Source organism: Mustela nigripes, chromosome 16 (assembly GCF_022355385.1).
Source record: "Mustela nigripes isolate SB6536 chromosome 16, MUSNIG.SB6536, whole genome shotgun sequence".
NCBI lineage: Eukaryota > Metazoa > Chordata > Mammalia > Carnivora > Mustelidae > Mustela > Mustela nigripes.
The window spans coordinates 36,977,439-37,003,203 of NC_081572.1; the positions used below are offsets into that span (position 1 = coordinate 36,977,439).

Genomic DNA, 25,765 nt, shown 5'->3' on the forward strand with positions numbered 1-25,765 from the left:
AAGAGAACCGGTGGGCAGGGCGGCGGTGGGCATCCGGCCAGGCTGTGGAGCCTGCAGAAGAGGCTCCGCGACCGCCGTGCGTTCCAGCGGCGGGGCGGAGTGGGTGGGGCCGGCACCCGGCCCCCGCCCCTCCTCCCTCCCTTCCTCCCTTGCCCTCCGGGTCCGGGGGCCGACAGTCCGCAGGCAGGCACTGCCGAGGCTGCACCACTTCGGGCCGGCTCCCGGCGACGCCCTCAGAGGGGCGGCCCTGCGCTTGGAGCCCGAGCACCCGCGAGCCACCCCACGCCCCCGGGCGTTCCCACTCAGCCGGGAGGGGCGGCGCAGAGCCAGAGCACTCAGGGGGTCCCGGGCGCCGCTAACCGCCTTGAGCAGCTTTGCGCGCGTGGACTCCCCACGCGCCCGCGCGGGGCAGCAGGAGCGGCGGCGAGATGGCGGCGCGTGTCGGCCTCCTGCTGCGCGCCCTGCAGCTACTGCTGTGGGGCGGCCTGGACGCCCAGTTCTCCGAGCGCGGAGGCCAGGAGCTGCGCAGGGAGGCGGAGGTAAAGGATGCGTGCGGGGCAGAGAGGGGGCCGCGTGCTAGAGACCCTCCAGAACTTTGCAGTCGGGCCACTGGGCCGTCTCATCGGAGCCGGCAATCTGCGTTACCTTCTCCCTGTCCGCACACAAAGAGCTGAGGGAGCGTTCTCCCCGGTGCCAGAGCTGGGACCACACAGGCGCCGGGATCTGCATTGATTTTTCCGGACCGGGCGGGGGGTGGGGAGGGAGCGACAAGATGGGACAGGCGGGCAACGGCTGAGAGAGAGACAGCCCCTGCACCCCTTTTTGGCGCAGTCTACTGTCCCTCACCGCCTAGGCTGCGGAGACTTGGCAGTTCATTCATCGGATGCCCCGAGCTTTTCCGGAGGCTGCGGAGCCCCCTAGATGGGTGAGGTGGAGCGGATACCGCTGACTGGCCGGGACACAGGAGACGGCACTGGGCTGGGGCTGCCACTGCCCAGCTTGAGCCAGGCGGCATCGAAGCTCGGCACTAGTTTCTTAACCTGTAAAATGGGTAAGAGTATTAGAGTCCCAAGAACTCCTTCTAAGGAGCTTTGGAACAGTGCTTCTGGACTGAACTTGAGAAAGGGGGCAGGGAGTGGTGGCGAAACTTAAACACTTCTCATTTCATTGTCCTGCTTGGGACTCACCTACTTGTTGTAGGTTTCACAGGGGGAGCTTTTTGGAGGCAGGGACGGGGATCTACTTGGGGTATCTATTTTCCAGATAAAGGTGATTGTAATACATGAGTATCACTTCTTTCTTCCCCCAAAGAAGCATCTCTGTGTTGTTATCTATTCTCAAGATTAGGACTGGGGTCTCCACTATTTTTTTTTTAAGATTTTATTTATTTATTTGACAGAGAGACAAAGATCACAAGTAGGCAGAGAGGCAGGGGGGGGGTGGTATGCAGGCTCCCTGCTGAGCAGAGAGCCTGTTGTGGGGCTCAACCTCAGGACCCTGGGATCATGACCTGAGCCGAAGGCAGAAGCTTTAACCCACTGAGTCACTCAGGCACCCTGGGGTCTCCACTATTTTAAGGAGTTCTAAATTCCTGAGCCTGGCGCTCTGCTCTGAGACTCTTGCTCCCTAAGTGTCTCATTCTTGCTCTAAAACTGCCAGTCCAGGGGCGCCTGGGTGGCTCAAGGTCATGATCTGCCTTTGGCTCAGGTCATGATCCCAGCGTCCTGGGATGGAGCCCCACATCTGGCTCCCTGCTCAGCGGGAGACCTGCTTCTCCCTCTCCCACTCCCCTGCTTGTATTCCCTTGCTTGATGTCTCTCTCTGTGTGTCAAATAAGTAAATAAAATCTTTAAAAAAATAATAAAACTGCCAGTCCAGAACTTCTCAGTACCCTCCTATTCCCGTTCCCTAGAAGTTGGCATGCTGAATCTAAGAAACCTCCAGAATGAAGAAGCCCTTACGGAACGGAATGGCTCTTCCTTCCAGCAGCCAGCTCCTATCACTGTTCTGGGATATTTGGAAATGACCCTGTTTCAACAATGGGGGCCACCACCTCTGCTTCCAAGCATGGTCTCTTGTTTTGACTCTCTGCTTTCACACACTTGGGAGTCACTCTGTTTCACTGAATTTAGAATCTTACAACATCAAGTACACAGTCCTCACGGCCCCAGGAGAAGGCTTCCTTCTACCAAGCCAAGTCCTATTAAGAGTACCGCCCCACCTCCCCCCCAAGTCCGGGTCCCAGGCAATCCTTGGCAGGAGAACAGAGACAATCTCTCTGCCGCCCATGCCTGTGGTGGCCCCAGATGGAGAGAATTTTATATTGGGGTGTGCTTGGGAAGCATAATACTAAGCAGATTGAGTCTCTTGCAGTCTTTTTAACATAATTGGGGGATGGGAATTTTTAGCTCTGAGAACAAGAAATATAAACTTGAAATGTGTATGTGTCTCTATATGCCTATGCATGTACATACATATGTATACATATGCAATTCGGTGGTGTTAGTGTGTCTATATGCGCTTCTGTAAATGGTCAGTTGCATGAGTTTCAGTCTCAGACAGACGTGTGTGCAAACCATCAGTGAATCATTTAATCTCTCTGAACCTTGGGTTTCTTCTCTGTACAATGGAGGTTAACAATGTCTATTTCATAAGACTGCTGTGTGGTTTCATTGAGATAATGTGCGTAAAATGCTTAGCACAGTGCCTAGTACATAGCAAACAGTCAAAAGGAAGCTGCTCTCAATATTCTTGTTATTGTTATTATCTTTATCATTATTTTAGAGAATAGAGCTTCAGACTTAAGTCCCGGCTTGGTTGGGGCACCTGGGTGGCTCAGTGGGTTAAGCGTCTGACTTCAGCTCAGGTCATGATCTCAGGATCTTGGGATCAAGCCCCGCTCAGTGGGGAGTCTGCTTGTCCCTCTGCCCCTTTCCCCACTCATGCTCACTTGCTCTGTCTCTCAAATAAATATATAAAAATCTGTAAAAAAATAAAATAAAATGAAGTACTGGTTCAGTGACTAGCTCTCCAAGAACAATAACACAGGACAAAATATGTACGGCAACTATTTTCAGCATCGGACAACAGGCAGCACAGAGCTATCATCCCTAAGAGATGGTGTTGCAGTTACTATGACAACATTATAAATCACCCCAGAATTAGTGAAGTAAAACAAACATGTATTATGTTCATAGATACTGTGGATCAGAATTTCAAACAGGGCGCATGAGGGCAGCTTGTCTCTGCTCTACAAAGTTGGGGGATGGAGTCATCGCAAGGCTCTTTACTCACCTCTCTGGCTGTCAGCTGGGGGCCATCGGTCTCTCCTGGGGGCGTCCCCACATGGGTTCTCCAGGTGGGCTAGTTTGGGCCCAGACATGGTCGTTGGGTCTCCAGGATGAGTGTTCCGAAAGAGAGAGAGAGTGTGAGAGCGAGGACAAGCATGACTTCATGACTGATTTGACGAAGTTCATAGCATCCCTTCTGCTGTTCCCCACCGGCTGAAGCAAGTCACACACTCCAGGTCAAGGGGAGGGAACATAGACCCCACAGTTGGTGGCAGGGACGCTGAAGTCACTGTAAAAAGAGCATGGGAATGGGAGGTGTCACTGTGGTCATTTGGGGAAGTACAACCATCCGCAGAAGGAAACCACAAAAGTGAGCCCCATGATCACCCCAGCTCTTTGCTCGGGTCTAATGCCCTGACGGGGGTGCAGAGAGCTAGACCCCAAGCAAAGCACAGCACTCCTGCTGAGCTTATGGGCAAAGTGCAGAGTTCAGGACAGAGAAAGAAAGATATCATAAAAACCAGCTGAGTGATCTTAAACTAGTACCCTCCTGCAGGCGACAGTTTCCTCCTCTGTAAAGTAAGAGTCAAGCTTCTTCAGGGACTCTCTTTGCGCTAACATTCTTTGGCTTTGGTATGTTTGTATGCCGGCACCTGTGTGTGCGTGTGTGTGTTTCATCTGCCTGCGTGTCTCTGTCTGTCTGTCTGTATGTGTCTGTGTTCTGAGGTCTCTGTTTGCCCTGTGTGCCTGTTCCCTGTGCCCTGTGTGCCTGCCTGCCAGTGTGTGTCTCTTGTATGCATACAAAACAATAAAGTTGAGGGTTTTCCAAAGTGGGCTTTGCCTGGGAGGAGACAGACCACTTACAAAGCTGCATTATGAACGAGTTCATTGTTGCCCACTTGGGAAAACTAGGGCTGCTCACGATGCTAGTGGGGAGGAAGGGCCTCCACTGCTGAGTTGCAAGATTGAGAGTTAACGCTGACCTCATCACCTTGGCCCCCCTCCCATTCGCAATCAGGCCCTATCCTGTACTTGGGTGACACGGACTGTCCCTGGGGAGCTACCTACTGTGTTTCCCCTGGACCCTCTTTAAACACCAGGGGATATGTCAGGACCTACCTTCCATTTGGTGGTCTACGCAGATCTGCACAGCTCCTCCCAGTACGCCAGCACAGCAAGGAGCTGGCTAGTTCGTCTCTCCAGGGAAACACTGCAGCTTCTGTGGAGTAACCACCCCCAGATGCAGTGTCTGTTTCTCACACCCAGAGCCATTCATTTGACTTTTTGTGAGTCAGAAACCCAGAAGCCCGGGTGTGGAAGCTGTTCCCAAGAGCTGAGCGGAGGAGTGACTCATGGGTGCAGAGTGAACAGAAGTGCTGAAGAGGCTCTGGAGGGTCCCAGAGGACCACGAGCTGGTGGAAAAGCAGTTGTCAAACCAGTTGTAAAACCAAGGGATCTGGCAAAAGCTGGGTGGGGAAGCATGACCACAGTGGGGAGATGGGTGGACAGCTCTCCCTAAATCCAGCCTTTAGGGCATGATTTTGTGCCCTACATGTAGCCCTGCAAGTGTAGTGAGGACCATGGGTCCGCACAGTACGAGTATTTGGCCTGAGAAATAAGTACAAGAGCAGTCTGGATGGAGACTGACCAGCTAATCTTTTCCAACATCCTTAAGGACAAAAAAATGAAAGGAGTGGGGATAAGAGGTTACCCAGGCTACACCCACACAGAACTTTGTGAATATGAGACTAGGAACAAGAGAAAGGAGGAGAAGATAAAGGGAGTCAGACAGAGGGAAAGGGAGGCATTTGCTCTCAATAAAAGGGAAGGGTCCCAGCTGGTCCCACTGCCCCTAGACCTTCAGTAGAACCCAAGAGCCAGAGAGCAAAAGGAACAGGCTTAAGCCCCATTGCACACCTGTGGCTTGTCAGATGCCCTGTTTGGGGTGTGATGGGAGATGTGATCCCAGCCTCTACTGAAAGCCAGAGCCCACCACCGAAGCAGCTTCTTTCCTCTGCTCTGGCCCTGGACCTGCTTACAGAGGAGACAGAAGGAGTTCAGCTAGAAACATCCCCAGTTTTACCTTTTTCTCATTTGAGCATCCAGTAGGGAGAGCCATCTGGCCCCTGTGCCTCCAGTTGTAAATCCTCTGAGTTACTTGTTTGAATGTGAAATAAGACGTCCTGGGATAAGCATCAGAGGATCTGAACTCAAGGACTGGTTCTGTTGCTCCCCTGAGAGCCTTTAGCAAAACTCTGCTTTCTCCCCTGAGACTTACTTTTCTCATCTTTAACATGGGATTAGCAACGCCTGTCCTGCCTATGTTTATGCAAGGAGATTGGAACTCTTAAAAATTCTATACTAGTCAAGGACTTGTCATGTTCCTGATTACCAGAAAAATATTTTTATATATAGAACATGCCAAGGCAGAACGCCAGCCATCATCCCTTGCATCTTGACTTGGCTAATAGTGCTCAAGATATATTGAATGACAAAGACAATCACATAGAGTCACTATGAAAAGACTAAAATCATAATGAAATGTAACATGAGATAGAATAAGTCATAGGTAGAGCAACATGATTTCCGCACGATCTTGCCTTTTTGCAATTTAAAAATTCTTGGTCTCAGGGTGCCTGGGTGTCTCAGTAGGATATGCACCCAACTCTTGCTTTCAGTTCAGGTCATGATCTCAGAGTGGGGAGATCGAACCCCATGTCGGCCCCCATGCTCGGCTCATCAGGGAGTCTGCTGGAGATTTCCTCTCTTGGTTTTGCTCCTGCAGTTCTTTGATTATGAAGGGTGTCACAGCCACTCTACAGACATAAAACTGAGACCTGCCCTTCCTAGACTTACCTAACAAGCTTCCTTTCCAGCAGTAAAGCTCTGTGACTATAGTGGGAAAACAACATTTTTAATGGGACAACTGTCATAAAGCTTTCCCAGAGCATCTTGTCTTCTTACTGGATTTTCACGACACTCCTGTGAGAAAGCTAAAGCATTCTTACCTGTATGTCACACTTTGAGGCACAGAGAGGTTAAGCAACTTTGCCATAGCTCACACAGCTAATCAGCTGCAGAAGCAAGGCTATGATAATAGATGAAGCTGGAGTATATTTTAGCTCTAATCCAACCTTCTCATTTTATAGAAGAAGAAATGGAGGCCCAGGTGTGCCTGAGTGGTTCAGTTGGTTAAGCATCTGCTTCCGGCTCAGATCATGATCTCTGGGTCCTGGGATGGAGCCCCACATCATCGGGCTCCCTGCTCAATGGGGAGTCTGCTTCTCCTTCTCTCTTTGACCCTCCCCTCACTCATGCTCACTCTCTCTCTCAAATAAATAAAACGTTAAAAAAAAAAGTAAGTAAGTAAGTAAAGAAATAAACAGAAGCCCAGAGAGGAACAGAACTTGCCTAAGGACAGACACTTCTTAGTAGCACAGGAATAAAACTCAAGACACAGCCCAGGGCTCTTGCCCTGCAGGCCAGTGACTCAGAGTTCTTGACTTGGGCCTCAATTTATTTTGCTACACCTCATTGCTACAATGGCCAGAAATTTCCCCATCCCTTGGGCACTGAGTGTGCTGGGCTCTACGTACCCTCCCATGACAAGTCAGGACGGATGCAGGACCAGAACCTCAAGGGTTCTGATTCCACTCAGCTTTCTGGGTCCCAGGAAGAACCGTTTTCATTTTACTCAGACACCACCGCCACTCCCAGGACTTTTCAGAGGCGACTCCCCAGGGAAGTAGCCCCAGCCCTGACCAAGTGGGTGAGGCAGGTTGTCACAAGCTTTTAGGCCTGAGTAGGGTGAATCACAGAAGGGCACGGTCCTGCAGCTTCCTCTCCACTCAGCTTAAGCCTTAGCCTCCCTGGGAGAGAGGATGGCTGGAGAATGGGGCAAAGAGAAAAGCCTGTGTTTGGAACTGCAAGGCAGAGGGGAGCAGCCAGGATACAGCCTCTGAGCAGAGGGACTGGCGTGACCCCAGGGAGAGCTCAGGGGGTCCCTAAGAGAATATAAGACAAGCCCTAGGGAAGCTCCAGCCTAGAAGGGAAATGACCCTCCAAGGCAATAGTAGTCGAGCTGGAATGAAAACAGGAGCTCCCCGTCCTCGTCCTGTGTCTCTTTCTGGGACCCCTTCACCATGCTGTCACCTGCCCCACCCCACCCCCCTTTCTCCCATGCAGACAGGCCATTTCTGTCACCTTTGCGGAGGAAAACGGAGGCTTGGCAGATGGGCTTACAGAGAGGGTTAGGGACAGCTGCAGGAGGAGAGCGTGTCTCGACCATGCCTCCCCCTCAGCCCGCGATGGGGCTTCGGCCTTCACCCAACAGAACTTTAGAGCACGCAGCCCTGAGGATATGAAGGACCCCCCTTCCTACATGTAATTTTAAAATGTTTATATTAAAAATATGAATGTTCGTATTAAAAATAATATAAATGGGGATGCCTGGGTGGCTCAGTTGGTTGGACGACTGCCTTCGGCTCAGGTCATGATCCGGGAGTCTCGGGATCGAGTCCCGCATCGGGCTCCCAGCTCCACGGGGAGTCTGCTTCTCCCTCTGACCTCCTCGCTCATGCTCTCTCTCACTGTCTCTCTCTCAAATAAATAAATAAAATCTTTAAAAAAAATAATATAAATGAAAGGGAATCCTTAAGTTCTGGTAACTGCTATTGTAATATTTGACTGAGGGGCACCAGGTTGGTCCAGTCGGTTAAGGGTCTGCCCTCAGCTCAGGTCATGATCCCGTGGTCCTGGGATGGAGTCCTGCATCAGACTCCCTGCTCAGTGGGGACTCTGCTTGTCCCTCTTCCTCTGCCCCTCACTCCCCTCCACCTTGTGCTCTCTCTCTCTCTCTCACTCTCAAGTGACTAAATAAAATCTTTTTTTTTTCTTTAAGATTTATGGGACACCTGCGTGGCTCAGTCGGTTAAGCATCTGCCTTCAGCGCAGGTTGCGATCCCAGGGTCCTAGGATTGTGGAGTCCCGCCATTGGGCTCCTTGCTCAGCTGGGAGTCTGCTTCTCCCTCTGCCTGCTGTTCCCTTTGCTTGTGTGCTCTCTCTCTCTCTCTCTGACAAATAAATAAATAAAATATTTTTTAAAAATATTTTATTTCGGGACGCCTGGGTGGCTCAGTTGGTTAAGCAGCTGCCTTCAGCTCAGGTCATGATCCCAGCGTCCTGGGATCAAGTCCCACATCGGGCTCCTTGCTCCGCAGGGAGCCTGCTTCTCCCTCTGACTCTGCCTTCCACTCTGTCTGCCTATGCTTGCTCTCGCTCTCTCTCTCTCTGACAAATAAATAAATAAAATCTTTAAAAATAAATAAATAAAAATAAAAATAAAAAATATATATTTTATTTCTTTGACACAGAGAGACACAGCGAGAGAGGGAACACAAGCAGGAGTGGGAGAGGGAGAAGCAGGATCCCCACTGAGCAGGTAGCCCAACTCGGGGCTCAATCCCAGGACCCCAAGATCATGACCTGAGCCACAGTCAGATGCTTAATGACTGAGCCATGCAGGCGCCCCTCAAATGCATAAGTAAAATCTTAAAAAAAAAAAAAAATAGTTAAGTGCTTTTATGGAAATACAAAATGTCAAATTCTTAAAATTAATTTTTCTCATTCTTGGCCTGGTCTCGTGCTCACACTCTCACACTGCCTCCTGGGAATTCAGCTCTGCCTTTGCAACCCACAGGGTGCCAGAGACCAGTCAGGAAGAGAGGCCCAGGACTTCCCCTCTGATAGACCCCTCAAAAAAGCCTCCACCCTCATCCTGCCCTCCAGGCCACCTTGCCTGCCAAAGTACCATGCACGGCAGCCCAGCCAGGAAACAGGAGACGCCGCTAGTCAATATCCCCTCCCTTCTGCTCTGTCCAAGGCTTCATAGTTCCAGAATCAGAGCCAACTTTCTGATAAGGGATGGGTGGGTTTGGGGGGAGGAGCACAGGGAGTGCCAGCCTGTTAGCCTGTGACCCAGTCTCTCCTAAGTCACTCAGCAAATCAGCTTCAAAGGGGACACTGAATTTCCGACTTCCTTTAGAAAGCCACTCTACCCATCCACACCAAGGGAAGGGGAGGAGGCAAGAAGAGAATCAGGCACTTGGCTGGGGTGGGGCAAGTCTAAGGTAGAGCTGACTTGAGAACAGAGCTGTTACCGCCTGGTTCTGAGCAGTTCCCATCTTACAGACGGGTTGTATTCCGAAAGTCTTAATTTTTCTACTAAGGTAAATCAACTAGGTCAGCTGTTCATGGAATATTTACTAAGTATGCTAGATAGGCATTGCTTTACTTAATCCTCCTGAGAATTGGGACACCTGGGTGGCTCAGCCTGTTAAGCATCCCTTTGGCTCAGTTCATGATTGCAGGGTCTTGGGATTGAGTCCTGCATCAGGCTCCTTGCTTAGCAGGGAGCCTGCTTCTCCCTCTGCCTGCTGCTCCCTCTGCTTGTTCTCTGACAAACAAATAAGTAAAATCTTTAAAAATTAAATAAATTAAAATCCTTCGGAGAATCCTGTGGGTTTATTCTTGTTTTCCCATTGCAAGTGAAGAAACAGAAGAAGAAGAAAAAGAAGCAGCAGCATCAGAGATGCTAAGTGATTTGTCCCTGGCCACCCAGAGTAAGGGTTGGGAACAGATTCTTGATTCCAAGCCCGGTGGCTATTCCATGATGCCACGCTATTTTGGGCAATAAATGGTTTTCCAGATTAAGCCACTAGAACTCCTTTAATCCATTATGCCTCCCCCAATAGTGCAAATTTGGAAAGGGAGAAAAAGAAAATAGTACTGACATACGAATAAATTAGTGCAGAAAAATAACAAAATGGACTTGGGAAGTGTTCCCTTGTCTAGAACAAGGGTTCCTTGTGGAAAGTGGCTTTATTGAGAAGTGGGTGTGGAGGTCGCTGAGGGCGGATATAATGAAATTCACAAAGCCCAAGCTGGATATTTGCAAAGGTTTAGGAGCTTGCCCATCCTGGCTCTTCGTGTCTGGTTTTGTTCTCAATTTGCGCCTTCTCCTTAAGGCAGCAGCCGTGATTGGAGCCGATTCAAGAAACGCAGCAAAGAAAAGTGAGTATAAGAGAACAAGGAAGACAGAAAATGATTTCCCATAGGTAACACAGCCAGGAGGGCTAACCATGGGGAGACGATATGTGTCTGTATAAGAATTAAACAGCCGAGGTGACGTTTCTTTTCATCCATCGATGAGGCTTTCTCAGGGACAAGGGCAAGCAGGGAGCCAAGCGCATTGTTTCCCCGAAGGGCAGGGCTGGTGAGAGGTAAGGATGATGAGTCCCACACTTCTCACCACTGGCCTCCACACACGTGGTTGCGGAGAGAGCAGCTTCTAGGTGTGTAAGGGCATGGGGGGCGAAAAGGCATTTGCCATGAGATGTTCTCTAGGCACACTAACTTCCTGGGGGGGGGGGGTCACATCCGGGTCCACTGCCATCACATGATGGAAGGTTCTGGCTTCTCCCTTGAGCTCCGGGATCATACAACTAATGCCGGTTGACATCAGAGTGTGTATCTTATTTTTAATCCACCCCCTTCTGCCCCTCTTCTGGTTTCCTTACATGGTCTCTAGCTTCACCCTCCAAGGCAAACATAAGCCGTCCCGGATTACTCTCTTTCTGTCAGCCCTCACAGTCAGGCCACCTGATCAGGACTAAACGAAGGTTCCCATTCCCCACCCTGGGTGGCAGTTCTGCCTCTCTCCCTGCGGCTTCATCACATGTCCTGCTTCTTCACGTTCACTGCGCTCTAGCCTTCCTCGGTTCCTGAGAGCCCTCACCCTGGTTCCTAGCTCGGGGCTCTGGGCCTGATGCTCCTCCGCCTGCAACAGCCTTTCCCACCTCGCTGCAAGCCAGCACTTCTCATTCTTCACGACTCACATTAAAGATCATCTTTTCACAGGGTCCTTCCCTGACCTCCCTGATAGAAAAGCTCTCTTTAAATTATTCTCAGTTGGGATGCCTGGTTGGCTCAGTGAGTTAAAGCCTCTGCCTTCGGCTCAGGTCATGATCTCAGGGTCCTGGGATTGAGCACCGCATCAGGCTCTCTGCTCAGCAGGGAGCCTGCTTCCCCTTCTCTCTCTCTGCCTGCCTCTCTGCCTGCTTGTGATCTCTCTCTGTCAAATAAATAAATAAAATTTAAAAAAAAATATTCTCAATCACATCACCCAATTTCTTTTCTTTATAGCACCCAAACTGCCTCCTTTGCTTGAGGTCCATATTTCTACCATCCGTCTCTATCCACAAGGCTTGTTGGTCATTGTACCTGACGGTGTACATCGTACATTGTATAAATTCACAAATGAGTGACTGAAAAGAGGAAGTTGCAAGTTCCTTTTTTTTTTAAGATTATTTATTTATTTAATTGACAGAGAGAGAGAGAGAGAGAGATGACAAGTAGGCAGAGAGGTAGGCAGGGGGTGGGGGAAGCAGGCTCCCCCCACCCCAGCAGAAAGTCTGGTGCAGGGCTCGATCCCAGGACCCTGAGATCATGACCTGAGCCGACACTATTTTTTAAAAGATTTTTATTAATTAATTAATTTATTTATTTATTATATATTATAGTATATTATATTTATATTAAATAAATATTTGTTTATTTGTCAGTGTGAGAGCCCAAGCAGAGGGAAAGGCAGGCAAAGGGAGAAGCAGGCTCTGCACTAAGCAAGAATCCTGGTGCGGGAATCCTGGTCCAGGACCCTGGGATCATGAGCTGAGCCAAATGCAGATGCTTAACCACCTGAGCCACCCAGGTGTCCCAACACTATTTTTTTTAAGATTTTATTTATTTATTTATTTGACAGAGAGAGAGATCACAAGTAGGCAGAGAGAGGGGCACCAGAGAGCCCGATGCAGGGCTTGATCCCAGGGTCCTGAGATCACGATCTGAGCCAAAGGCAGAGGCTCAGACCACTGAGCCATTCAGGGTGCCCCTCAACACTTTTTTTTTTTTTTTTTTTTAAATCTGAGACAGAATGAGAGAGAGAGAGAGTGGGCAAGCACAAGCGGGGCAGAGGGGCAGAGGGGCAGAGGGACAGGGATAAGCAGACTCCCGGCTTAGAGGGAACATGACACAGGGCTCAATCCCAGGACCCTGAGATCATGGCCTGAGATGAACGCAGACACCTATCCAACTGAGTCACCCAAGTGCCCCCCCCATAAGCACCTTTTTTTTTTTAAGATTTTATTTATTTATTTGATAGACGGAGATCACAAGTAGGCAGAGAAGCAGGCAGAGAGAGAGGAGGAAGCAGGCTCCCTGCTGAGCAGAGAGGCCGATGTGGGGCTCCATCCCAGGACCCTGAGATCATGACCTGAGCCGAAGGCAGCGGCTTTAACCCACTGAGCCAGCCACCCAGGTGCCCCCATAAACAACTTTTCTAAGGAGACGAGTTTTTATACAAACCATAGAGTTGAGGGCAAGTGCATCTGTCGTTCCTAGGGCCTTATATGTGTCTGCATTTGGGGGTAGGTGAATTGTTTAGGAAGAAGCCAGAATAGAGAGAAAATTAATTCCCAAGCCAGGCATGGCAGAGCCTGCAGGTGACTGGCCCAACTTCTGATTAATACAGGGCACCCCCCAGACAGGTGAGATGTTTCAGGAGCAGAGCTGAGTGCACATTTATACTTATAAAACTGCTCTGTCTGGAGCCCCTCCCCAGTGACAGGCCCTGTGTTAAGTGCCTTGTACACTCTATTGTGATCAAGCCTCATCAAGAAAACCTGTATGTTATGTACTGTTTCTAAGCCCCTTTTACAGTTAAGAAACCTGCCGTTTAGAGAAATAGTTTTTGCTAACTGGGATTTAAACCCAGGCCGGCTTGTGATTCCAGAGCCCCTAACTCTGCTCATCCAGCCTGCCTCTCCAGATCCCTGATTGTGCTGGGAAATACTCTGGGGAGGGACAGCTCGGTCAGTTTGAGAATTAAGGAAGCTAAAGTTTGGACCCAAGACCATCAAGCTAGTCAATGGTGGGCTGGAACGGAGTTTATGTCCTTCTGGCTTTGGTCCCAGGACTCCTTCTCCTAGAGCTCATAGACCTCATTGGGACTGGGCCTGATCATGTGCCACCGACCCTCGACCCTCGGAGACCAAGGGAGGGAAGAGGATGCCACACTGTGGGAAAACTGACACTCCTCTCCCCGCCAGGCATTTCTGGAGAAGTATGGATATCTCAATGAGCAGGTCCCCAAAGACCTCACCGCGGCAAGATTCAGCGACGCCATCAGGTATGTGGGGATTTGGGGGTGCCAGAGGGTCACACTGCATTGCTCCCTCCCCTCCCCCCTCCGCCAGCCTCCTGCTGTCTCCTGGGAAGCTCTTTGCTCTCGCCCCCACTCCTCGCCCTCCCGCTGTGCTCCTTTATCTCAATTCCTCCTGACAGGAAGTTCCAGTGGGTATCTCAGCTGCCCATCAGCGGCACGCTAGACCCTGCCACACTGCGCCAGATGATGCGGCCCCGCTGTGGGGTGGCAGACACAGACAGTCAGGCAGCCTGGACCGAGAGGGTTAGTGCCCTGTTCGCCGGACGCCGGGCCAAAATGAGGCGTAAGAAACGCTTTGCAAAGCAAGGTGAGCCCTGTTGAAATCTAGCTAAGCTGGGATTCCCGACGCCCAGAAGTCCCACGGCCAGAGGACAAACCAGCCCAGCCTGGGACTGGGCTTTGTCAGTGTCCTCTTCCCTAGGACAGGAGAGGGGAGAGCAGCGGGTGAACAGGACCGGTCAAGTGGAGGGCCATGTTTGGGAACACAGACATTTAAATCAGAATTTTACAGACATGGATGAATTTTCAATATGCCGATGTTTCCCGGGACAAGCCCCATCGAGCCCCCTTCATTCCTGGGTCAATTGGTTACGCTGTGAACTGTTGCCAGCATTTTGCCTTGTGTTTTCCCAAAGTTGTTCTCATCGGGATTTATTCTTTTTTCGTAAGAGTGATTCAACAAAGATGTGATTTACCAGTCAGTTTTATTTTGCCTTACTGGAACAGAATTCACATGCCATAAAATATACCCATTGGAAGTGTACAACTCAGTGGTTTTTAGTATATTTGCAGAATTGTGCAACCATTACCATAATCCAATTCTAGAACGTGTTCATCACCTCCAAAAGAAACCCCATGTTCTCTAGCGGTCACTCCCTTCCCTTTTCCCCTCTCCCTTCCCCCTCCCCTGCTTCTTGCCCCCTCCCCCAGCCCCTGACAACCACCCATCTGCTTTCTGTTTCTGTGGATTTGCCTTTTGGAGACATTTCATCACTGCTCATTGTATACATCGGGGTTTCTGCCATTGTGATTCTCCTTTTGTAGTTTTTGTTTTATCTTTCCTTCACCTCCTCTTCCTCCCTTTTGTCCTGATTCAGTCTTCTAGGATCAAATGTTACGGACCTAAGATTTATGAAGTTCTGATTCTTCTCTCGATTCTTCATCACCATCAAGTTTTCCTGTGTTTAATTTTAACATCTTCTTTGTACTAAGTCTAATTTTCTCTGACTGATTTCTGCAGTTTTTAGGATTTCTAACAAGATGGGGCTGTCGAGTCAGGTTTTCATCTGTAACCAAGTTTACTACGAGCACTTTGAGCCATTGCCTCTTAAATTGCCTTAGCTGCTTGCACCAACAATATCCCTTGTGAACAGAACACAAGGTTCATAGGTCGTTTTAATTTCTTTGCTGATCCAGAAAGAAGCTATGGGCCGTTCCCCTCAGCTCCTGGAGGATAGCAGTAATGGGGTCTGGACGCTGGGGTCCAGAAGTCCTTGATATCCACATGTTCTGCATCCCACCGTGTTTCTGGACCACAGAGCTAGAAGAAAGTCATAGCATGAGCGGAGGCAGCATTCCAGGAGCTGGGGCTCTGGGATCGGCAGTGTGTCATGCTCCATTTCCTCATCTAAGACATAGGCCCTTTCTGGTTGCAAAGTAGAAATGGGCCCCGATCAGCAAGGGGAAGGGGCTGGCAGTGGAAGGTGGGGCGGCCCTATACACAGCCTCAGCAGTGGCATTTCCCAGCTACAGGCGGTCTCCCAGAGAGTTGGGATGCTGCCTTCCGGGCCATCCAGGCACAGCCTGAGCACCGTAGATCCTTCCTTCTGGCAGCATCTTCTCCTGCCTTCTCCAGGGAGTCGCTGATGGAACCCACTTGGCGCTGTTCAATTTGGAGCATCCATTTGGAACAGAGATTCCAGCAAAGGCATCTTTGGTAGCCTTGCCCAACCAGCCTGGCCCCATGTCACTGTCTGACCGTGACTCCTAGTTCAGACAGCAGTGGCTCAGGTTAGATGGAGACTTTCCCCTCTTGTTCATAACCTGAACCACAGCAGCTTGACTTCTTTTACCCCGAATGAGAAGACCTTCCCTAGAAAGGAGCTGTATGCTTGGCAGGCACTGAATGCTTCCTATGCCTTCCTTTGGAGAATGTGTTTAATAACAGTTGACCCTTCCTGAGCGTCTATGATATGCCAAGTATGGCTCTAAATGGGTTAAGCCACGTCATCCCATAACAACTCTAGGAGATAAGGACCATCATTATCCTCATTTTAAAGAGAGGCAAACTAAGGGGACAAAGAGCTGAGGAAATTTCCCCAGAACCAGAGCCAGAGTGTGGCCAAGCCTTCCCATCCCTGGGAGGCCTGAGTGAGATGCCACATGTGAGAAACCCCAGAACACGGGTGGGTGCCGTAAAAATGATGTGGATTTCTAGGCCAGTGACTGTCTACTCTGTGGACGAATGCTCTCCTGACAACGTCAGGTTCCAGGGTAGGGTTGCCGGTTAAAATATAAGACATCCAGGTAAATCTGGATGTCAGATGAGCAGCAAATCATTGCTTTGTGCTCACTTTTATACAAAAACATTATTTATCTAATATTCAAATGTAACCAGGTGTTCCATGTTTTTATTTGCTCAGTCTGGCAGTCTCATTCCAGGTGTGCCTGCAGGGGAGATTTTCAATCCCCCTCAGTCCCCCATGGAGCTGGGGTGCGTTGTGGGGGGGTCCCGGGGTGGAAAAGGAAGGAGACAGGAGGAGGCATTTACTGAGCACCCACCACGTGCCTGGCAGCTGCATGCTGCTAGTTCATTTGCCTTCTTGTTTTCACCACAAGTAAGTCTTACCAACCACACTTGGCAAATAAGGAAACCAAGGTTTGGAGAGATTCCATAATTTGCTCTGTAAGCTCGCGAGTAGAAGTGCTGGGATTCCGACCAGCCTTCTTTCCACAGTATCCGCTGCCTTTTGGGAGTCAGGACTCCAGGGTCCTCCCCAAAGCAAGGTGTCTTGGTGTCCACTCTTCCCCATGTCCTTTTCCTTCCCTCTTCCCTTTTGGATTTTGGGGCAAGGGCGTGGGGGGTGCACTGCCAGGTGCTTGTGTGGCCTAGGGTCATTGCAGAATCCAGCCTCGCCTGGGCCAGGATTCAGGATGGGGCCCCAGGTAGCCAGCCTACTCTGTAAGGACCTACCTCAGGAAGAGGACAGAGAGAGGCCTCAGGCTGCTGGTGGGGGTAGGTGGTGGGTGAGGGAGGGGGTCTTCCTTTTTGGCAGGCATACCAACAACCCCTCCCAAGGAAAATTATCCATTTTCTCTCAGTCATGTACCTATAAGCCCTCCCTGCCCTCCTCCAGAGACACGCATGCAGGCACACACACACACGTTCACAGAGGACTTGTATCCTGCAAGCTGCCACCTTACCTAGCTAGAGTGAGAGAACTGCCCACCCTCTCCCTTTTTTGCCAGGCTGAGTGAAGCCCCCTTCTGAGGCAAAGAGGCAGAAGGAGCTTTCTCACACTTCTGGGGGCTTGAAGGTGGGCGGGGAGGGTCTGGGAGTCAGTCAGCCCCAGCAGGGTCTGGAAGTGCCCCGCGGCAGCCAGTCCAGAGCCCTCCGAGTCTCCTCTGGATCCCAGGCCTTCCCTCCGCCCTCCGTGTCTCCCTCCCTTCCTAAGAATCCTTCCCTCTTCCCTCCCTGAGGGTTGGTCACTGGCTGGGAGAGGTTGGATGACTGCCAGGCCAAACAGGCCTGGGAAGGCAGCATTGCCTTGAATGGAGCTTGGCTCAGGGTGGGAGAAAAGACATTCCCCTCCCCCCCACGTCCCCGGGGGGATAAGAGAGGGAAAGGGCACTCAGCTCCTCGGCTCTTGACCACCCTCCCTCCCATCTGGAGAATCTCAGCTCAAGCAGAGCCCCTGCTTTGACCCACAGGAGCGATGTTCAGGCAAATTTATAAGTCTTGAGTCTTAACAAATGTGTCTGCTTACCTGTATGGTGTAGTGGAAGGTCAGATGTCAGGGCCTGAGCTCAGGGCCTAGCTCTGCTACTCACTCACTCTGTGACCCTGGGCAGGTCCCTTCCCCTCGTCTCAACTTCCCCACAACAGAGCAGAAAGGTTGGAGAAGCAGGGGGCCAGCCTTCCATGACTTCAGCCCTCCCCCTCTTGGTTTAGGCAAGGACTTCCCAGAGGCAAAAGGGCAGGTGGTCTGAACCTTCGATTTTTCCTCCAGGGAGAAAGAGGGCTGTGCCCACTGGCCTAGCCTGCCTATTTGTCACCCATACCTCAGGAACTGTGATCCAGTTGGGAAACTGAGACCCCAAAAACCACATGATAGCTTTGCAGCCCCTGGACCCATGAAGCCTGGCTCTGAGCTGTGAGTGTTTTAGCTGGGGTCACAGTCTCAGCCCCTGAGCTTTGCAAGGCTCAGAAATAGCCCGTGAAAAACTCGGGATCTGGACTTTCTAAGCACCCTGGTCCTGGGTGTGCTGTGGGCTGCAGGGGGACTCAGTAGACATGAGGCTTGGGCAAGAGGCCAGCGTCTTAGGTCCAAGGGAGGAACTGCAGTTCTGGGCAAAGGCATAGAAGCTCATAACTAAGTGGAGATGGAAAAATTTCTCTCCAGTCTCAGTGAGTGACAAAACACACCCTGTGTTCTGATTTGTTTACACCTTGGAGCTCTCCAGAATCCCTGAGGAAGTGAGGGGGAGGGCTGGGGGTCAGGGAAAAACCTCTAATAAATGGGTCTTGGTAGCTGGTGGGCAGCAGGCCTGCGGCACTGGAATGGGAGGGGCAGGCGGGTGTGAGATGTGGAGGAGAGGAAAGGGTGAGAGGGGGTCACAGCTGTGGCCCTGTCGGCCCCATCTCTCCTCCACCCCCTGACACAGCAGCCAGGGGTAGGGATTTGCTGCCACCAAGACATGCAGAACGGTTTTCAGGTTCAGCCGAGGCTGTGAGAAAGAAGACCCGGACCAGAGATTCCTTAGGTTGGGGGCTTTTCCTGGGCAGAGGTCACATATCCCCTAGGGACCTCCCCAGGCCAAGCCACTAGACTGGGGACTCTCTGGGACCAGGGTAGTCCTGTCGGCTCAAGAGCAGTGTCTCCCCAGCCAGATGGGCTCTTCCCAGGACAAGGGCTGTGTCTTTCCCCTTCAAATCCAGGACTCCCTGGAGGAGAGCCAACGCCGCCTCATATGGGTCCCTGGGGACCAGCCCCGGGCTCCACAGGTAGGTAAGACTGACATGGCCTCTCCGGCCTGCAGGCAGCAAGTGGTACAAGCAGCTCCTCTCCTACCGCCTGGTGAACTGGCCACAGCACCTCCCGGAACCGGCAGTTCGCGGGGCCGTGCGTGCCGCCTTTCAACTGTGGAGCAACGTCTCAGCGCTGCAGTTCTGGGAGGCTCCAGCCACAGTCCCCGCTGACATCCGCCTCACCTTCTTCCAAGGGGACCACAACGACGGGCTGGGCAATGCCTTTGATGGCCCAGGTGCTGACACAGAGCCTCTCTCTCCCATGGCAGGAGGGGAACCCAGCTGGGAGACGCAGTCTAGGGAGGGCAATGGGGCCTTTGCTTTCCGTTCAGCCTTGGGCAAACTGGATCTCCCTTCAAAGAACCCTCAGTCTCCTCCCCTGTAGAATGGGAGCAATGGTTTCTGCCCAATTATGTGGCACGTGACTGAAGGGATGGCAAGATGAGGTTCTGCATGGAGAGTGCTTTGCAAATTCCAGAGTATTTTCTGGGAGAAGCTTCTGAGGTCCCACCACCCATCCTCTGCTTCTAGACAGACCTGTGCCTCCCCTGTTCTCCAAAAGTGGATGTTCTCACGACCACCACCCTACAAACATCCAGAGGCCACCGCTACCCAACTCTTGCCCTCCCCAAACCCACTACCACAGTCACTGCCACAGGGTAAGAGGCGTTCTGTCCCTTACCCACCATAGAAGTGCTTTGCGTTCCCACAACCCAGCCAATTCTTCTGTTTGTCCCCAATCTAAAAGGCTTATGGCAGCAGTTTAACCTGCTCTCCTCCCATTCTGCCCAACACAGGCCTTCAGAACCTGACTGCAGGCTACTTGTGCATCACCCTCCCACCCCACCAGCCCCCTCCATGCCCTAATGAGGAAAGGAGCCCTGATTGGGCCACTTCACCCCAGTGAGAACTCCAGGGAATGTGGGCCCTCACCTCCCTCACGCTGCTCTGCTTTAAATCAGGCCCACTCCCAGCAAAGTCCATGTCCAGGTCCTGTTGCTGGGACCAGGGATAGGACTGGCAGAAATCTAAGCTTTTCACGAATCCACACGTAACATATATGTGCTCCTGCGTGTAACTCCAGTCAGCCCTGATATCTACATGAAATGTACATTCCTGTGCCCCGCTGGAGTCTGGTGGCTAAGACCATACCGGGCTGGGAGAAAGCTCTCTGATCTGGGGCAGGTGCTTTGTCTTTTCTGAGTTGAGGTGTTCTCTCTCTCTGAAACCTGCCATCTGTCTCCCAGGATTATTGTGAGGAGTGAACCGAAAGGGCTAACACTGCTCCGACAGCTCGAGGCATGTTCAAAACAGGAGGCATGTATTCCTCCTACACTCACACGGCCCCATCCCCGGAGACTTCTCACCCCAGGCAACTCTCCTCTAACAGCAGTCAATCCCCTTTGGCCTGGGCTCCAAGAAGGCAATGCAGGAATTGCCCTCCACAGGCTTCTAGGCCAACATTATCACCCTGCCCTTTGCTGACTGTGGCCCCTGCAAAAAGTGAATTGTGACATGTGAGGGCCTTGGGATTGTGTAGCTGATAAGCCCCCCGGGGTATGCCACAAGCTCCAACATCACTGATCCTGTCTGTTCCTTCCCTCTGCTCACTCCTACTAGAGCGAGGAGGTAGAGACCCACAGAGGGGCCCTACAGAGGAAGGCAAGAACACAAAAATGTGCTTTTTATTAAAGACTATATATACCCATAAACATACCCAGCACCCAGATCAAGAATCGACATTACCAACATTCAGAGGGCCCCATCGTGCCTACCTCTGTGATAACCATATACCTATTCTAGATCTTTGTGAAAATACTTTCCGTGTAGCATTCCTCATGGGCTAGGCACTAAGTATTATGCGTAATCTACTCGTATAGAGACTCACTCCTCTGTAATCCCCAGAGCAACCCCGTGAGAAAGAAGCAGCTCATTATCATCATTACCATTTCAGATCAGAGCGGGAGCGACTGGCCCAAGGTCACATAGCTAGTAAACAGGGAAACAGGGATGGAAACCCATGGGGTCTGTACACCACGCTGCCTCCCAGGCGTCCACACCCCAAAGCCTAGTCTTCGGTTCAGGGCTGCCCACTCGAACCTCTGCCAGGTCATGAGGAGGGAAATTGTGCAGCTGAAAATAACCACACCCACCCCTGGGGCTCCGCACGGGAAGGTGGGAACGTGGGGGGCGTGGCGGGCGGTAGCGCTCCCACTGACCCCCCCCCCCGCGCCGCCTGCAGGGGGCGCCCTGGCGCACGCCTTCCTGCCCCGCCGGGGCGAAGCGCACTTCGACGGCGACGAGCGCTGGTCCCTGACCCGCCGCCGCGGGCGCAACCTGTTCGTGGTGCTGGCGCACGAGATCGGCCACACGCTCGGCCTGCCGCACTCGCCTGCACCGCGCGCGCTCATGGCGCCATACTACAAGAGGCTGGGCCGCGACGCGCTGCTCAGCTGGGACGACGTGCTTGCCGTGCAGGGCCTGTATGGTGAGCCCCCGCCGTGTCCACCGCCGGTCCCCCGTTCCAGCCCCGGGGCCCGCACGCCCGCGCGGCGAGCAGGAGCCCCCCGCCCCAAGCGTGGGAATCCGGCCTCCCCGTCAACGGTCCCTCGCGATCCCGAAGCCGCGGGCTCCCCTCACATCCAAAAAAGCCCCCCGTGCCTGGCCTCTTCATCCCAATCAGGTCCCACGCACTGCCTGGCGCTCCATTCCCCAGTCCTGCCCAACCCCAGTCTCGGCCTCGGCAGTTCCTCTCCCATCGCTGCCCCATCACCCAGACCCAGTGTCCGGTCCCACCTCTTCCCCCATCCCAGCCCACGTTCCTGCTCCTCTTGCCCTCCTCCAGCCTTCCCCCTCCCTGAGGCTGGTGCCCGCTTCCCACCAAGCCTGGGCCTCTGTCTGGAGGTAGACCCAGCCGAGGTTACCCCCCCGCCCCATCCCGACCCCTTTCAGAATGAACTGGCCAGGGCTGCCACCCAGCCAGCCACAGCTCAGAGTGCCCAGTGCGTCGGCAGGGCCAGAGCCCTGGGTTCAAGTCACCATGGGATTCCTGATAAGCAGTTGCTCTTAGGCAAAGCATTAGCCCTCTGAGAGCTCTCAGTTTTACCTTCTGAGAAAGGGGATAATCATTGAGGCCCTGCTTACCTCACAGGGCTGTTGTGCTAGTAGGGGTACCAACTTCTCAGTAGCCTAAGAAACCATCCGGAACAGCTGCTGCTTCGTGAGTGTATACTATCTGCCGGGCACTTAACACACTCATGAGGTATCTTTGTCCACAGATGGGGAGAACCGGGCTCAGAGAGGTTAGGTAACTTGTCTAAGGTCACACAGCTATAAAGTTGTAGACCACAATGCAGGACCTGGTGCCAAATTCCAAGCTTGTTGGACCCTGCTTCACTCTCATAAGTATAATGATGTAATTATTATGATTGCTCTAACTATTGCAGCCCAGACCCTGAACTCTGTCCTCATGCCATCTGTGTTGCCCAGGACTCAGGGAAGAGAACCTTCTGCTCTTCTTAGTGCCTGACTTTTGGGTGGTCTGCCACTCAAGTTTTAGCTCACTAGAGGCCTCTTTCCCACGCTGTTCAGTAGGAGAAAAGACTTTTGAGTTTAGTGCTATGGTTAATAACAACCAAGGAAACTTTTAGACTCCCCCACCCCGTTGCTTCTCAAACTAGATAATGATAGAAGGAACCAGAAGAGAGGTCTTGAGCCCTCCACACACGCCCCAACCAGTGTGTGTTCTCTCCCTCTTCTCTCCTTCCCCATGAAGGGAAGCCCCAGGGGGGCTCCGTGGCCATCCAGCTCCCAGGAAAACTGTTCACTGACTTTGAGGCCTGGGACCCCCACAGACCACAGGGAAGGCGCCCCGAAATCCAGGGTCCTAAATATTGCCACTCTTCCTTTGATGCCATCACTGTAGGTAAGATGGTCCCACCTGTGCCTCACTGCCTTTTTCCTTCCTCCTCCACATCTCTAGGGGTCTCCAGAGCTGGAATACGAGGTGGGGTTAAGAATTAAGAAATCCAGAAATCCCAAGCCACAAGCGTTGTGCAGGGGTAGCAAGCCAATGCCAAGCAAAACACTTGCTTCCTCCTGCATGCCTTCCCAGCTGTGCTCACTACATCCTCTCTCCTGAGTCTGGGAAGCTGGTTCTAGGAAAGCACCTTCCCTAGAAAGGCAGGGAGAGGCTGATGGTCATTCAACTCTCTTGTCTCCGGACAGATGGGCAACAGAGACTGTACATTTTTCAAGGAAGCCACTTCTGGGAGGTGTCCGCGGATGGCAACGTCTCAGAGCCACGCCCACTACAGGAAAGGTGGGCGGGGCTGCCCCCCCACATTGAGGCTGCTGCCGTATCATTGGACAATGGAGACTTCTACTTCTTCAAAGGTACCAGCCTTGGGGCAGATGAGAAAATTGAGGCCTGGAGAAGGGAGGTGTTCTCTCCCAAGTCAAAAGAGGGGTGGAGTCCCGATTCCACTCTGAACCTGTGGCCCCAGGGAACTCTACCAGGAGGTTCCTTCAGTGATGGATTGCGGGGCATGGGTGTTGAGGTTGTCCCAGAGAGAAAGGGTGGGAGGGCCACAGAGGAGGAGAGCAGAGGATCACTCCTGAGCTCCGCAATCCAACAGAAAAATCCTGCTTCCTTGGAATCCTGGCTGTGTGAGGTTGGGCCTGTCACTTGGACTTGAGTTATCTCGAATGGGAAAAATAATCCAAGTGTGTTGGGGAAGGAGGATTAAAACATATCACAAGGAGTGTGCAGTATATTTGGGTAAATAGTTTCACTCATCCAACAAATATTGCCTTTTATGCATCAGACACAGTTGGGGGTGTTGGGATACAGTCGTGAAAAAGAGAGAAATTCCTGCCCTCATAGAACTATCCGCAGAAACGGTGGTGACTGGCCTTCCCTGTGGTCCACTGCCCATTCAGGGATATGCCCCCGCAGTGCTGTCTGCCCTCTGCTGACACCTGCTGGAAGTTGGCCACCACCCTCTCTCCTTAACTGGGTATAACGAAATTACTAATACTGTGAGATCCATTTTGATGATCACAAGTACTGACCATGTTGGTCTCCAACATGAGGGGGAACACGGGTCTGGGGGGACAGAGGTGAGGTGGAGGACCAGAGGGGGACAGCCACCAGCTCACCCTGGCTCTCCCGATGCCCTACAGGGAGCCGATGCTGGAGGTTCCGGGGCCCCAAGCCAGTGTGGGGTTCACCACAGTTGTGCAGGGCAGGGGGCCTGCCCCGCCACCCCGACGCCGCCCTCTTCTTCCCTCCTCTGGGCCGACTCGTCCTCTTCAAGGGTGCCCGCTACTACGTGCTGGCCCCAGACGGACTGCAGGTGGAGCCCTACTACCCCCGAGGCCTGCGGGACTGGGGTGGTGTCCCCGAGGAGGTCAGCGGTGCCCTGCCACGGCCGGATGGTTCAATCATCTTCTTCAGAGATGACCGCTACTGGCGCCTTGACCAGGCCAAACTACGTGTGACCACCTCGGGCCGCTGGGCCGCAGAGCTGCCCTGGATGGGCTGCTGGCATGCCAATTCGGGGGGCGCCCTCTTCTGATGCTCCCACCCCTTAGTGAATTGCTGGTGCCCTCGTGGCCAACGTGTATCCTCTGCCCCAGGAGAAGGACCTGTCTTGGAAGCCTCTGAGCCTCCCTGCATAAGACCAGGCAGGAAAGTTTGCATTTGTGCCCTGGAGAATAGCTTTGTGCTCTTCAGACATCGATCTTTAAGGGATCAATCCAAGGAGAAACCATTAAGGGTCTCCAACCCTACAGCCCTTCCCCTGAAGGACTCTCCTCCCCAAGCCTTAGGGATTTTTCTTTTGCTAAAGGTACACTTCTGTCTGGGAGGCAACAGCACTGGGCGGCTAGGGAGGGTGCAGAACTCGATGGAGAGGTTGGGACCACTTCGCAAGACTGTCTCCTTCCTCTCAGGACCTCCTGGCTCAGTTTTTGGAGAATTGTGTCTTTTTAAATGGGAAGCCTCATCCCAGGAAACTTGGGTGGGTTGGATGCAAGGATTTCCAACCTCAGAGAGCCTTTGGGGGTAATAGTGGGAGGTCAGCACCCAGAGCAAGAGGGAGACTGATGCAGGCCTGCTGGGCGCCATTGGGGGGGGGCTGAAATAAAGTGGAGCCCCCAGCTCGTGGGCCCCAAAGCAGGCATCAGCCTTCCTTGGAATGGTTTCCAGTGAGAGCAGGTGGGGTACGGACGCTGGAGAGGCTGGAACAACATTCTTTTCCATTTAAGCCAAGTACAGACTATGAGTCCTTGTGATGGGGAGAGGTGGCCTGAAAAAGCAAAATGATCCCATCCTTCCTCACCCCCAGGCTAGCTGGGGAGCCGGGGTGGCAGGGAGAGGATAGAGCCTCTCTGGAGGGCAGTGCTGCTGCAGGCGCTGGGGTCCCTGCAGGCTGGGGGAGGCCTGGTGCTTACAATGGCCCCATTCTTCAGGCCACACACGCAGCATTCCAGGAGCTGGCTGGCCGGCCAAGAATAGCTGGGATTCCTGGAGAAGGAACCAGCTCTCCATCCTCTCTTGTCTTCGGCCTCAGCCAGTCTCAGCGTTTCAGCATCTGCTTCTCTTGTCCTCCCTGCCCCCCATCCCCCACCCCACACACCTGCCAGTGCCTCATTTGCACAAACACTGACCTCAGCAAGTCCAGGCTTCCAGGGGAAGGGGAGAATGATTTGGCCAGATTCAGCCCTCATCTCCCCAAGGGCATTCCTGGCCCTCTGCCTTCCTTTTCGTCTCTGTGCGATAGGGGGTGGGGATGGGGGGGTGGCCTTTGACTGCCCTTGGATGCAAGGGCTTTGTTCCACCCTGTCTTGGGGGAGGTGGAGGGAGGAGGGGCTCTGCCCGCCTTTCTCCCTCTGACCTGAACACTGGGGAAGGCGAAGGAGGGTCTTTATCACCCTCAAGGGAGC

At 52.5% G+C, this 25,765-nt stretch overlaps 2 protein-coding genes across 4 annotated transcripts in view; one reads left to right on the forward strand and one right to left on the reverse strand.

Moving 5' to 3' along the window:
• The first annotated feature begins 15 nt into the window (after positions 1-15).
• MMP28 (matrix metallopeptidase 28) lies at positions 16-25,000 on the forward strand. Of its 2 annotated transcripts, XM_059380961.1 has the most exons (8): positions 16-539; positions 13,454-13,533; positions 13,689-13,876; positions 18,829-19,053; positions 21,060-21,305; positions 22,593-22,742; positions 23,045-23,212; positions 24,002-25,000. In XM_059380961.1, the coding sequence occupies exons 1-8, from the start codon at positions 429-431 to the stop codon at positions 24,394-24,396; spliced, it is 1,563 nt and encodes a 520-aa protein (XP_059236944.1). In that variant the 5' UTR covers positions 16-428; the 3' UTR covers positions 24,397-25,000. The 2 variants fall into 2 exon arrangements, with proteins under 2 accessions (XP_059236944.1, XP_059236945.1); XM_059380962.1 differs by lacking the exon at positions 22,593-22,742 and having other exon boundaries at positions 18-539.
• The window catches only part of C16H17orf50 (chromosome 16 C17orf50 homolog), a 25,330-nt gene continuing 2,869 nt past the window's right edge, over positions 3,305-25,765 (reverse strand). The window contains exons 1-2 of one of the 2 annotated variants that reach the window (XR_009400521.1): positions 4,410-4,497; positions 3,305-3,579 (exon numbers count right to left, since the gene is read on the reverse strand). The gene's annotated coding sequence lies outside the window, so the exon portion shown is untranslated. Of the gene's footprint in view, positions 3,580-4,409; positions 4,498-25,765 lie in introns of those variants that run through there. The other variant, XR_009400522.1, reaches the window with a different exon arrangement.